Below are 14,523 nucleotides of genomic sequence, written 5' to 3' on the forward strand. Positions count from 1 at the left end.
ATACAGTATTAGAGTCAGTCTAGTTGTTTTATTTCACTCCTTGGGAAGTCAGGTTTATAGAGTACAGACCCACAACACTGCTCTAAAGCAGGTTGGTGGGCTTTAATGATGTCTTTTATAAAATGAATACTTTAATATAAGAAACTAGGTATTTAGCTTCAATAACACTGTTAATTAATGAAAGATCTAAGTGCCATCCTGAACATTGTGGGTATTATAGTGAATATCTGAATACCTGGGTCTTCCATTATTTATATTTTTTTAGCACGGGCATGCGTACTTATTCTCCATTTTAGCTGCTTACCTACGTAAAAACGGAGACGACAGTGGTGAACTCATTTTGATGATTACGGAGTCGGGAAGCCCGAAACGTAGATATATTGTACCTTTCGAAAGGACGGCATTATGCTGGTAGGTACATTATACAACAAGGTTTTCCCAACAGCGCGAAATGATAAAGAAGAATGGATAAAGGTTACATTATGTAAAACTACATTCAACAATATAGGTAAAATATAAAAAAAAATATGTACCTACTTTGTTTTTCCTCTGTGTGTACTTATTTATGTACACGCGTTAGAAGTTATACTTCTTTGGCGTAACAAGATAAAAATCTTTTCAAAAATGTCATCTTTCGCCTTATTCTGCGTTTGTAGAAAAAACTACTCTAACAATAGAAAAGGTTATTTAAATACATTGAAAGATTTATTATAACGCATTATCTAGTTATCTCACTATCGAAAAACCAAGTTTCATCATTAAAATATGAGATTTTTGTTTGTACAATTGAATCAATTAAATCACCGGAATGAGCCCGCAGACTTTGACGATTCAAAGTGTACAGTGTCAAACCTTTTATTAAAAAACAAAATTGTTGACTATAGCTAACTTCAAGGTGTCGGTTTTACGTGGCGGTTTGAAAAAATTTACTCTCATCATTTTGCCTAACGCGCCAAAAGAAGTATAACTTCGAAAATAGATTATAAATTACGATACAGAATACAGATTAGTATGATTGTGAAGCAAATAGCTGATTTAGCTTAATTAACATTGTACGTTAACTATTACGAGCAGCTTCCGGAGCTTTAACAAGGCAAAGGTCAACAACCTCGATAATCGATGTTTCATGTCATAGTTTGCGGAATAGAATATGAACACGTCACGAGAAGAAATTAAAAGGCCACACATAGTCAGGAAATGGTAGAATTGGTAACCCTGCCGAAGTGCTGATCGCTGTGGTTTTATAAGTAGAAGGTCCTGGTTTAGATTTCTGGCGTAATCTGGGAATTTATACTGATCAACTTATACTATAAATAATGTAGCACACAATTTTTATGTATCATCAACAAATAATGGATTTTATACGCAAAATTTAACCTACTTTGAAAATTTGACTTAATTATTGCAATAATTAAGAATATATATAAAACGACGGCAAGACGCCTTCTTCGATACAAATAAACGTCCGCTCAGCCTCCGCGGCGACATATATATTTTTTAATTTAAAAACTATGTTATATCGAATATAGCGATCATTTGGCTTCCTATTATCTATATTAGGTATATAGAAAAAATGTTTTAATTTGGTTAGTAGCTTCGGAGCCTATTGGGTATAACAAACAAAAAAAAAACCTCTTTATAATCATCATCATCGTATCGACCCTTTACATTAATGAGAAGGGTTTGAGCCGTAGTCCACCACGCTGGCCCAATGCGGATTGGTGGAATTCACAAGCCTTTGGGAACTTTATGAAGAACTCTCAGTCATGCGGGTTTCCTTACAATATTTTCCTCCACCGTTAAAGGAAGTTGTATTTAAATTGTTTCGATCTAAAACGGACATGGTTCCAAAAAATTTAGTGGTGCCACCGGGGATCGAACTCGGTTACCCCGAAAGGGAGCCGAAGCCCCAATCACTGGGCTATCACCGCTTTTTCCGGTCCCGCATCATGATTTAGATATTATAGCAACGACTATATAATTCCGGGCACGACGCGACGTTATTATCATAATAATTTATTTTCTACATGCAGTTCTCGTGCTACGGTGATTATTTTGTTGTGTTCGTGTTCTCGGAATCACTTAAGCCCCGTCCTTCCAAAGCTGCCTTCTGTTTCATTGGGATATTGAGTGGTTAGTACGCATTCATCCCATATATGGATGGAACCATGTATAAAAGCGGTGATAGCTTAGCGGGTACAGCTGCGACCTCCCTCTCGGTGAGACAGAGTTCGAGCCCTGGCACGTACCACCGACTTTTCGGAGTTAGGAGCGTTTTTAATTTAAGCAATTTAAATATCACTTGCTTTAAACGGTGAAGGAAAACATCGTGAGGAAACCTGCATGCCTGAGAGTTCTCCATAATGTTCTCAACGGCGTGTGAAGTCTACCAATCCGCACTTGGACAGCGTGGTAGATTACGGCCTAACCCCTTCTCATTCTGAGAGGGGACTCGCGCCCTGTAGTGGACCGGTAATGGGTTGACGATAAATAAATAAAAAAACATACTACGACAATACCCACATCGCCATCTAGCCCCAAAGTATGCGAAGCTTGTGTTATGGGTACTAAGATAGCTGTTGAATATTCTTATGAATATAATACAAATAAATACTTATAATATACAGATAAACACCCAGACACTGAAAAACAATCATGCTCGTCACACAAACATTTTCCAGTTGTGGGAATCGAACCCACGGCCTAGGACTCAGAAATCAGGGTCGCTGCCCACTGCGCCAGTCGGCCGTCGATGATGATGAATTTACAAAAAAGCCGATTGCAAACGGATAGTTTTACAACCAACGCATATAAACAGCGCAAAACTTCGCAAGAAACATCCTAAAAATTGCCGCCCTTACGAGTATTTTATATCGATGCGATAAGTAGGGTCAAAGAGTGTTACAATAATTTCGTAATACTATATATATATTCTACTCCAATCTTTGTGTTTTCCCTAACTGTGTAGTGGTGTACAAATAAAGAGTTTAAATAAATAAATAAAATAATTTAATAATTCAATTTAATCTAATAGTACAGCTTTTTATGTCAGATTATGATGATTAATTAAGAAATACTGTGCACTACTCACTTTTTTCCGCTTTAGTTACGTACTAATAGATATAAGAACCTTGATTTCATAGTTAAGTGCAGGAAATGATAATTATATAAATATATAGGATTTTCTGGTCTGCTATAATTTTTCTTAGAAAATACTAGTTACAAGTTTATAGATAGACTTTTATAGTCATCATTACTGTAGTCTGTAAATAACATACGCAAGGTTATATCTAAGTTATTTATGTATAGCCCGCCAATATGTGCCAGATATTTTATTAAATTGATTAATAATTTAACGCATGTGCTAATAATTCTTAGTTAATTAATGGATAGTTTGATGCAGAACCAAATTTCAAGAAATCGGTGGGTAATCATCATCATCATCATATCCACCCATTCCCGGCCCACTGCGGAGCACGGGTCTCCTGCCACAATGAGAAGGGGTTAAGGCCGTAGTCCACCACGCTCGCCCAGTGGATTGGTGGACTTCACACAGCTTTGAAGACAGTATGGACAACTCTCAAGTGTGCGCAGGTTTCCTCACGATGTTTTCCTTCACCGTTGAAGCAAGTGATATTGTAATTGCTTAAATCGCACATAACTTAGAAAAGTTAGCAGTGCATGCTGGGATTCGAACTCGCTTCCCCGATAGTGAAGTCGACATCCCACTCCCGGTGGATTATCGATAATTTTCGATAATTCACCTATCCGCAATGGGCTGGCGTGGTGGACTACGGCCTTACCCCTTCTCATTGTGAGAGGAGACACGTGGCCGGTAATGAGTTGAATATAATGAAGATTCCCTGTGCATAGAGGTATGCACAGGGTATGCAGATGATATAAAATGAAAAAAAATCTCAAGTACGAGTTATAAAAAATTTAAGGATAGGCATTGTAAGAGTTCAAAAAAAAAGCCTACCCTTTAGATTTTACAACTCGTACTGCAGAATTTCTTCACTTTATATCATTTCTTCACTTTATAGAATTTCTTCACTTTATTCACTTTATTTGACGGCCGAGTGGTGCAGTGGGCAGCGACCCTGCTTTCTGAGTCCAAGGTCGTGGGTTCGATTCCCACAACTGGAAAATGTTGATGTGATGAACATGAATGTTTTTCAGTGTCTGGGTGTTTATCTGTATATTATAAGTATTTATGTGTATTATATTCATAAAAAAAATATTCATCAGCTATCTCAGTACCCATAACACAAGCTACGCTTACTTTGGGGCTAGATGGCGATGTGTGTATTGTCGTAGTTTATTTATTATTATTATTTATCTGCATACCCTGTGCATACCCTCTATGCACGCCACTGTTCGTTACACTTGAGCCTCGGACGATGTCTTATGATGTAAAGTAGTTTACAAACGCAACTGTGAACTTTGAAATGGTTCTCAAGTAACCATGTTATTATTTTATTAGTAACCAGTTATTAAGTGTAGCAATAACGCCGTTAACACTTGTAAGTTTAACAATGCAATGTTTACAGTTATGTAATCAGCAAAGCCTGCCTGGGCGCGCTATTGTCATATACCTACAAAGTTACATTGTATGTGATCCAAAGGTTTCGACGTCATGTTACACCTACATAAAACATTTACACGTGTATGACACAAACGCAACACGTGTCGTCAAAAACAAAGCTATAATATAAGGCGTTATGCGTTTTCCGTTTAGTTATATTATCATTAAACCATACAAACAAACGTGAGTTTTTTTTGTATTGTAACCCTCTCTTCCTATTTCTGAGGAATGGTCTTTAAATGAGTGTTACAGTAAATTTATAGAGTGGGTAAATAATTAAACTTTTGATAGCTATTAATTCATATTGGCTAGATATTCTATTAAATCGTTTAGTATTTTTACGAATTATTATTATTATTAATTTATTAAATAGTTTTCAATAAACAATTTAAATTATATTTGATTAACAACCAATTTTCATAACTTTAAGTTAGTGGGTATTTTGTTATAAATACGTCTGCATTGTAGATACACTTCAGTCCTCTGGACTGGAACGATGCAAAGGTATGCGATGGGAGGTATTCCCCGTGTCTTAGGGTGTTTTTAATATCGTGCGGATTGTCCCGCATGCATTAAAAACACCCTTAGTCCGTTATCTTGAGATTTATCATTCGTTTTTTGCACACGTAAAATTAATGGACGCTTTCTAACCTAAAGGTTACGTAGATATGCCCCGGATTTAGTGTCTAATACAGACCTGATAGTAGACTCTGATGATTATTCATTCTTTGAATCAAAGCATTGTCTCTTACCATTTTTATTTACTTTAATATTTTAAAAGTGCGTGTCTTTAAGAACAGTAATAGTAGTGCAATTTATAGTTAACAAGTAAGTAACGTAGCTAACAATGCAATGTTTTACAGTTAGATGTTATGTACCTACATAATACACAGAGCTTGCACTGGACGGGCTATTGTAACTCAATGTATAAGTATATTTCTAAATTTAGGAAAAAATTGACTGCTGGTGCAGACAGATATTAGAAGCGATAATAAACTTGCTGTGCAATATAATAGGCTACATAAAATTAATTAATTCGTTTAAAGGAAATAGTATACAATTTTGCAATAAATTACCGGTTGACATCTTGGAGACGTCTCTTAAAAAGTTCAGTTTGTATGTTTAATACGTAAGTAAGCTTATAGGAGAGTATTAGTAGGAAAGCAAGTGATTTATAAAATTATATAAAAAGGTGGCTATCAGGGTGCGAGATTCCGTCACTCTTATCATGACTCCTTGAATGCGTTTCAACTTATTTGCGTACGTCACGCCAAGCTCGAGCAAACGAGGTGAATTTGCTAAACCGCCAATTTTTTTCAACCGCTGCGCCGAGTATGACCGCGAATACCAAGTGAGCCGTGTTTTTCGACCTTGGGCGTTAAAGATTAATGGCTTATATCAAAGCTATTTTGATTCACAAGACTCTAACGTCTGACTGATAATAAAAAAGCAAATGAATGAATTTATGAATTATAGTCTATTCGGTGAAACAGCTGCATGAGAAATAAATATAAGTAAGTTGTTTAGGAAAAGGGTTCTTAGCTGTTACTCGATCACAAATGGGAGAAAGGCTTTTGAAACTATTCGGCATTTATAATCAATTTCTTAATTTTTATATAGTATATAGTAGTATCTCGTTCAGAAGTGGGATTATGAAAAAAGCTTAACTATAAAAAGCTGTAATCATTTTAATGTTTATGTACGGTCGTAAGTCTACCACGGCGAGCGTCAAGCACTCAATCGATTGTGATGAAGCTAAGCATTGTACAGGGGACACTAAACTTTACTATAGTTAACAACACTTATGGGGGTGAAATGGCGAATGAACGATTACATGAATGTCCCAAAGTAAAAATACATGTACTGCTTGAAGTTGAAGTTAAGAACGAAAATAGTTTTGAGTTTTTAAAGCTTCATATTTGCGAAGATATAGTAATAAAGCCATCAATTTTGTGTCTGTAACTAATATTACCAGTTTTAATGTAGAATATCTATGATCATCGATCATGTTAGTTATTTATTGCATTCCAATCGTTACTATTTAACAAACGGTATGGTAGTTCCTGATATTAGTGCCTTGAAACAAACATACGTTTGTTACTACTTAGAAAGTTCGCTTCACTTACTAAAATAGTAAAAAATAAAAACATATTTCTACTTATCAAGTATGTTAAAATATTGTCTATGTTTGTTTGTTATGTTTTCTAGGTTTATTAGACTCCACCAATCATCATGACGAAATTGGTGAATAGATTGTTTGAATCCTGGAAATGGCCATGGGATATTTTAATCGTAGAAAAGCACACGGAGTAATATAGTTTTACCTATTTTGCCACGGTTTAAAATCGATTTGATTTAGTCAACATTTTGCACAGAGGCATGGGTTTACCCCGGTAAAATAAACGATTCCAACGACTAGACAAAACGAACATTTTACTATAGTAGCCTGTTTGTCGTTTTACTGGTTAAATTTTAATAAACATGGAACACTTAATAAAAATATTATATTTCCCCGCTTGTTTAACCGGTTAATCAGGAGTTGAAGAACTCGATACACCTGGCAACTCTACGATATCCTGTATCCATTATAACGGTTTTAAAGCATTTAATTTGAATATGTCCTTGTGCGTGGCTTTTTTATCGAATCAATTATCGAAAATACAAAAGGAAATCCTTCACCAGACCGGTTCTTTGCGTGAGTTTAACAAAAAGTCATCAATATGTTAATAACCTATTTGCATATGTTTGTAAATATAGGTCACTATTTCATTTCAATATAAAAATATCTACTTTACCTTACTAACTATCAAAGAGGAAATGAACACAGTTTGCGTTTTATTTTTTTTATTTTATCAATGGAAAGTGAAGATGTGGCCTAAGATATGACGCGTCCCTTTTCAGATACCCAGGTTGTAAGAATGAGGAAACAATGAACTCGAAAGGGCGGTCCAAATACCAGCCATGCGTATAAGAAAAGAAGATGAAAATCACTTCATGCTAATTTTTGGGATATCGATGATGAAAATTCGCTTTGTCCTGCGGTGCGATGGTAAAACTAGAATACAAGAATTGGAAGGAAGATAAACTTAACGGACCATAATCAACTCAATTGGGAAGCATATTTGATGGAATAACCCTAAAAATTAATAACAGATAACAAATATAATCTAATTATGGCTGGAAAAGCAGATACCTACACAGAAGAAAATACTTCCCTTGTTTTAATATCATCCCAATGTACATAATCCAGTTAACTCTATTAAAATCTAGTGTACATAGTACCTACTGAACTTTTTTTTTATAAAAATACCTGACTACAGTTTTCATCTAATTATTAATTTAAATGATTATTACAACGTATTAAAGCAATGAATTACGGTAGTATTCTAAGTTACTTAGCCGAAGACTGTGAGAATCTTTAATATCTTCTGTTCATCCGATAGACACTGTGCTTTCATTAACATCTACAACTGTCTCTGCACAAAGAGAGTTATTGGCTGTTAGCAAATCTGAGTCATTATTTCCATTCTTTAACTCTTTTTAAAACATAAATTTGATGAATGTGTTATTTTATTACATAATTAACATTTTTATGTGTTATCCTTACCAAGTAAAACTTTAGTACTATACGTAACCCATACTTTATTAGTGGTTTAAAAGTCTAGCAACAGCTACGAAGACTTAAATTATGTTTATTATCATAACTTGTTTATGCAACATTGATCCTAATCGCCGGTTCATGCAAAAAGTGGTTTTTACTACCAAATTCGTCAAAAATTTAGTTCTCTAATAATATTTCTCAGACTTTAATGATCATATTAGCTTACAACTATATAACCTTAAGATACTAGAAGGTCGCTTAGTTATAAAATCATCTCCGTGACGGACATTTAATAAAATCAAATAAAATAAAATAAAAAATATACTTGTATCGCAATTAACGTGAGATTTAGTAATTAAAAAAAATCGACCAAAAGCTCGAACACTTTTATCAAGTTTGAAGAAAGCAAGTTGTGCCGACCCCACAACGTGAAATTAAAAATAAATTAATAAATTGATTTAAATATTTTTAACAAGATTTTTGTGGTTAATCAACATTTCTTAAATATAATTCAATGCAGTGCACTCCCGTTGTGACCACGATCCATGAAACTGGGTCGAAATATCGACAAATCCAAAAAAATATTATCGTGGTATGTACCCGTTGGACGTTTAAGAAATAAATTGATTTGTTTGTTTCGTCAATCGTTATGAAATTAGGAACTAGAGGCAGCTCGAGAAGGATGACGTCTTTATCATTATCAACTCATTAAACTCCGTTGGTAGGGTGTTGGTCTCCTCTCAGAATGAGAAGGGTTTTGGTATTTATATTGTCAATAATATTGACTGTGTGCGGCAAGCCTCAGGAAGAATTTACCTTAAAATTGTGTTCTCTAATGTCGTTCGCTAATACTACTGCTTGTTTCAGGTTGTCTAACATGCGTGCAAGTGCTGAACATCATGGTGCTTCTGGGCTTCATGCTCAACTACGCGCTGCGAGTCAACCTCACAATTGCCATCGTCGAGATGATATACGACACAAAGAATCACACAGTTGCCAACTTCACAGAGCACATCAATGGCACAGTGGAGGTGAGTGTAGTTGACAATGAGTGTCTTTATATCATAAGGACATAACATTTCAAACTAACGTGAACGTTGCTGAGAATACTACGTGTATGCTGCACTTTTCCATTTTTTATTTTTTACAATATTTCTAATTGCCTATACCAAATCACACATAACCAAAATAAAAAATCTTTATTTAATTGTGCACCGCGGATAACCATTTAATCTGAAATATGGTCAAGAATAACATGTAGTTTTGCGCTGTGAGGAACAACAGAGATTGTATAATAGTCTATGTTTGTTTTAGATTTAATGTACTCTTATTGTTCTCAGCATCTTAATGCTTTCATGTGTAATGCCATCTCTAGAAAACCCTTTAAATGTAGAATAAAAACATTAGAATTCTTCTATCATATCATATCATTTTGATATGCTTTCGACTCGTACATCGATACAGCATCTTAATTAACAGCCACTGGCATTAATAGCTATACATCTAAGCTTTAAATAATACAGTAAGAGTTTTACCACCATTTTAATCATTAGTATTGTCGACAAGGTCACATCAAAGAACATGGTATAGGCATATAATATAAACACACCATACAAGTGTACAAAAATGACTAATAGTGGGCATGAACTGAACCAGATAATAAGGCAGATCGACGGGTTGAAAAGTTCTGAAAGGCGCGAAAATGAAACTGCTTCGGGCCGCGTAACACTTGAAGAAACTTGATCCAAATTACCATATAAAGAAATAGATGTAAAGAATAATATTGATATTCTATTTGTGAGATCATTTAGGATTCGATCGAAACGAGTTATCATTAAAGATGTTGATTTATTGAAATACCAATTCTGTCAGCATAAAGCTTTAATTTTATAAGTACTTCGACATGACCTACATGTAACCGGGTGAACTGCTTTGTAATAAAACGTGGTCTAGGAGACTATAACTATAATCATTATTATTCAATGATAAATCTATTAAAAAGACAGTAAACTGTTTGCAAGCATGAGTTAATTACTACTCATTTATCTGTCGAGATAAATTTGCGACGATGAACTCAAACGGAGTAATGAATATGATTCTTTGTATTTTCTTAATAGATAGGTTAATCAATTCATCAATCAGTTAAACGTATCTGTAATTCAAATTAAGACTTTGGATGTTAATTATGTATAGGCTTGTGCTACTATCAAGGATAAATAAAACGTATCTAAAAGGCCTAGCATTAATTATTTTGCAGTGGTTTAAAGGTTCTTCGTCATATATTTTTTCCTCAAGAAACTTGTGGCTTGTCACATCTAAATGACATTTGCGGTGTCCTCATTTATGGTCGTAAAATTTTTTATAAATTGAATTTAGAATAAGTTGACTCATCGTTCAACCGCTACTCTTCGAATGTTGGTTTAGTGGTAAGATTGTTCGACTGCCAGTTATAAATATTTAGGTTGTGAATTTTTCATTTAAAATTTAACGCCAATTTTCTAACTACCAGAAGTTAGAAAATTGGCGTTGTCCACTACATAGCCTCGGAAAGTTATGCCATCAATCGCGGTTATTATCACTAACATGTGCTCTTAAACCGCTGTCTCTCTCTGGCCTGTGCGCAACAGACTTTAATAGGCTGATTATCATGATTAATCTTGAAACTACATATTAAGGAAAAGCCATGGGAAGCCATTCAGTAACAGAATAATCCATTATGTGCTGCTTTTGGGGTTTATCGTTTCATACATTTTGTTAAATGATTTTTAACTATTGACTAAAGCACAACGGTTAAGCAGGAGTACCGAAACTTAACTCAATACTAAATATCGAGAAACGTGATGATAGCAAGTTGTGCTTAAAACCTCACTTTTCTTGCTGATTGCTTATGAGTCGCCTGCTGGACTAAAATACTCTTCCAACGGGTGGGTTCGTCCCACAGAATTAAGAATAAGCTTATTAGGATTTCTGTGGTTTGCCCATAATTACCACGCTGGGCAGTAGGTTTGGTGATCGGTGTTGATAGAACCATAGTAGGTTTACAGGTTGCTGCGGCTGCAGACACACGCGGGATCTTCTAACTGTTTTGATTTTTGCCCATTTATTGTCGTTGCACAGGTCTCCTACAATGAGAATGGATTAAGGTAATAGTCCGCAACGCTGGCCTACTGAGGATTGGTTTACTCCACACACTTTTGAGAACATTATGGAGAACTCTCAAACATGCAGGTTTCCTCACGATGTTTTCCTTTACCGTTGAAGCAAGTGATATTTTGCGCACATAACTTAGAAAAGTTGGAAGTTCGTGCTTCGATACGAACTCGGGCTCCCCGAAAATAAGGTCTAAGTCCTACCAACAAGGCTATCACCGCTATGCTGAGCTATCACTGCCATAACTATCATTCCTATCAAATCAAGATTGCCCGATACAGCAGCGTCTTCATACCACTTCTACTACTAGTTTATCTTCATCTGAGAGCATTATTTTTTCAGCTCATGGTTAGTAACAAAGTTTTAATCTGTCCAATTTTTCCAGCACCCAGGTCACATAGAACAAACCAGATATCACTGGGACACAAAACAGAAGAACCTCCTGCTGGGCTGCTTCTTCTGGGGATACGTGCTCACAGAATTGCCGGGTGGTCGGCTAGCAGAGATAATAGGAGCTAGGTGAGTTCTGTAATATTAGTAATAATTGTAATAATCAATCCGATTATCTTGGGATTTATTTCTTTGGGTTCAATCTTTTAATCTTTTGGGTATTCACACTTATAACCGATATCTGCAATAGACAGCCATATATTCCACTTCTATTCATTGTTCCGGTATTGGCCAATGTTGAAGTATTTAAACAAATAAACACTTTTAACAGAGCTTTAGTTTTAAATAAAATCATTCCATCCGTAGCAACTCCGCTCACACTATCTTTGCATCCTGCAAAGATAGTGTGAGCGGATTTGGATGGAGGCGAAAGGCCTTATTATTCAGTGGTATAACGTTAGAGTAAGCTACGCACTACTTGTTTCACGCTCTGACATTTGATAGGTGCTTTCAGATAAAATGTGGCAAAACACTGCATAACTTAGGTCTTTTATCTGTGGCATAACTGTTCTGTAGATATGACACGCTAATTACAAAAGTTTTTTAGATAAGATTGTAAAGTTATGTAAAGCAAACGTAAATATTGATATAACTTCGAAAATGTACATCTTTATATCTGCTATCGATTAATCGATCACTGATTTGTTTTATATAAGAAAAGAGCTGTAAAATTCCTCGTACAACCAATAAAAGGGTCAGGGAACGGAACATTTTAAAACATACATATCGATTGTCGTGATTCTTATTTTGTAAGAAATAAAAGTCATATTGTAATGTGCTAATCAATACGGTGTGAACATGAACAACATCCTTGATGATTAACTCTATACTGAGAACTAAGAAATTATTTATTCCAATGTTGACCGTGCAGGGCGTTGACCTTGGCTTAATTTCTATACCTGCAAAAAGGTTTATTGCTTTTTGCATACCTTTTTTTGAAATCAATATCAGTAGAACCACGTGCATATAATGATAAATTCTTCATTCCATTGCTAAAATCTCCGTTTCTGAACGTTTACTATACTTAATCTTTAAAATATAACTATGTGATTTATTTGCCCCTCGTCGCTATCGCATTCTGCTAAATCCATATTAGGCATGCTACTTTCAACTGCAAGGAAATGACGTTTGTCTTTACGGTATTCAGATGTCAAACGCCGGCAACGCATTTGTAGTTTCTATGATGGCATGTCTGCCAGAACATTCGCCAAGTGCCTTTTATCGCATACCCTAGTAAGAAATTTGAGCAAATAGTAAATTACCATTGATTGTTTTTAATTCGATGATAATTTTGCTTGAAAAATGAAGTTCTTATTTGATGGTCAATTACTAAGCTCCATGATTTATAAGAGCTTGGCAAAATATACAATAACTTCTTATACTCATATATAAAGCTAAAGAGTTTGTGTTTTGGGAGGAGCTACATGTACGATTTGAATAATTGTTTCAATGTTCGACTAAGACCAATAAGAGCGTAGCACTAATGAAGAATGTTTCAAAATCGTTTTTTTTCCTTTTGTGAGCTTCCGTGCTATGCGTGCGCTGAGTAAACGGTTAAAATGTCGATAAAGTGATGTAACACAAAGTTGTTCCCCTTTAAAAGTTCGAGAAAAAAATCCGCGACAGCATATGTCTATCTTTTAAGGTTGACTAATACGCCGACGAAGTCGCAAGGGATCCCTAGTTATTAAATAATTTTTAATTCACCTGCTACTGTAGTTCTTATTCCAATCATCCCTATATGAGTTATTTCAAAAAGCTTAGTTTAATTACCGTTAACTATATGGTAATGGTAATTAATTAGTTAACATTGCAGAGTCAAGTTTTTTTCACCATACTGGTATAATTGCTCCGGTTCGTCGAACCGGATTCTTTATCCGTAGTTTTTCCATGATACATTGTTTGTTTCGCAGTGGAAAAAGCTAACCACCTTAATCATTCTTAATTATTATTAATCTGAACAATATAGGCCGATCAGTACTTAGTAACTTAGACTTAAGACTTTATTAATAAACACAAGTAAGAATTCTAGAGCCAAAACGCTACCCTGTGAAACACCAAAACCACCATAATATAACGCGTATTCAATATTCTGTTATTTTTTCTTCATAAAAATACAGCAAATAAAAATGTTATTCATGAAATACAGAAGATTCTGCTAGTAGAAATAGTATGACGGACTTTCATTTCTTTAAAAAACAGAAAAATGTTAAATATTACATTAAGTTGTTTGGGTTTGAACATTAAGATTATTTTATTTTCAAAAATTGCCTCGCATATCTTATAGAAGACTGAGCATTAAGAAGTTACAAAAATAAAAAAAAACGACATGCTCAGAAACAGACCAAAGTAAATAAATTCCATTCTCACTATCTATATCTGTATAGTTGTGAGCACTTCTTTGATGATATTTGATTAAAACCACGGAATGAGCTTCGGGCGGACTTCTCTATTGCTTTTTATCTTCTGGGACACCAACCTCCATCAGACTTTTTGCTATGTTACATTGAGAGAGAAAGACGTCATCAAGCGAGTCTGAGAGAGTTCCGGCATAAGATCGTGGATTGGGGATTTAACTACAAAATACCTATGAAATGATGATAATAATATTACGAAATATATTTATCAGTGGCGGTAGGTACTCTGGGAATGCAATGTCTGTCAGTCTTTTTGCTACGTTCCATTTAGAGTGATATCAAGCGAGTTGGAGAGAGTCGCCGGCCATGCGGCATAAGAT

General features: G+C 35.0%; 1 protein-coding gene across 2 annotated transcripts in view; it reads left to right on the plus strand.

The window, feature by feature from the left end:
• Positions 1-14,523, plus strand: part of LOC120630985 (sialin) — a 76,697-nt gene that overhangs the window by 25,726 nt on the left and 36,448 nt on the right. For both annotated transcript variants that reach the window (XM_039900367.1, XM_039900368.1), the window contains exons 3-4: positions 9,054-9,217; positions 11,722-11,855. In XM_039900367.1, the coding sequence (XP_039756301.1) occupies positions 9,054-9,217; positions 11,722-11,855 (298 nt within the window). The remainder of the gene's footprint in view (positions 1-9,053; positions 9,218-11,721; positions 11,856-14,523) is intronic.

Source organism: Pararge aegeria, chromosome 17 (assembly GCF_905163445.1).
Source record: "Pararge aegeria chromosome 17, ilParAegt1.1, whole genome shotgun sequence".
In the NCBI taxonomy this organism is placed as follows: Eukaryota; Metazoa; Arthropoda; class Insecta; order Lepidoptera; family Nymphalidae; genus Pararge; species Pararge aegeria.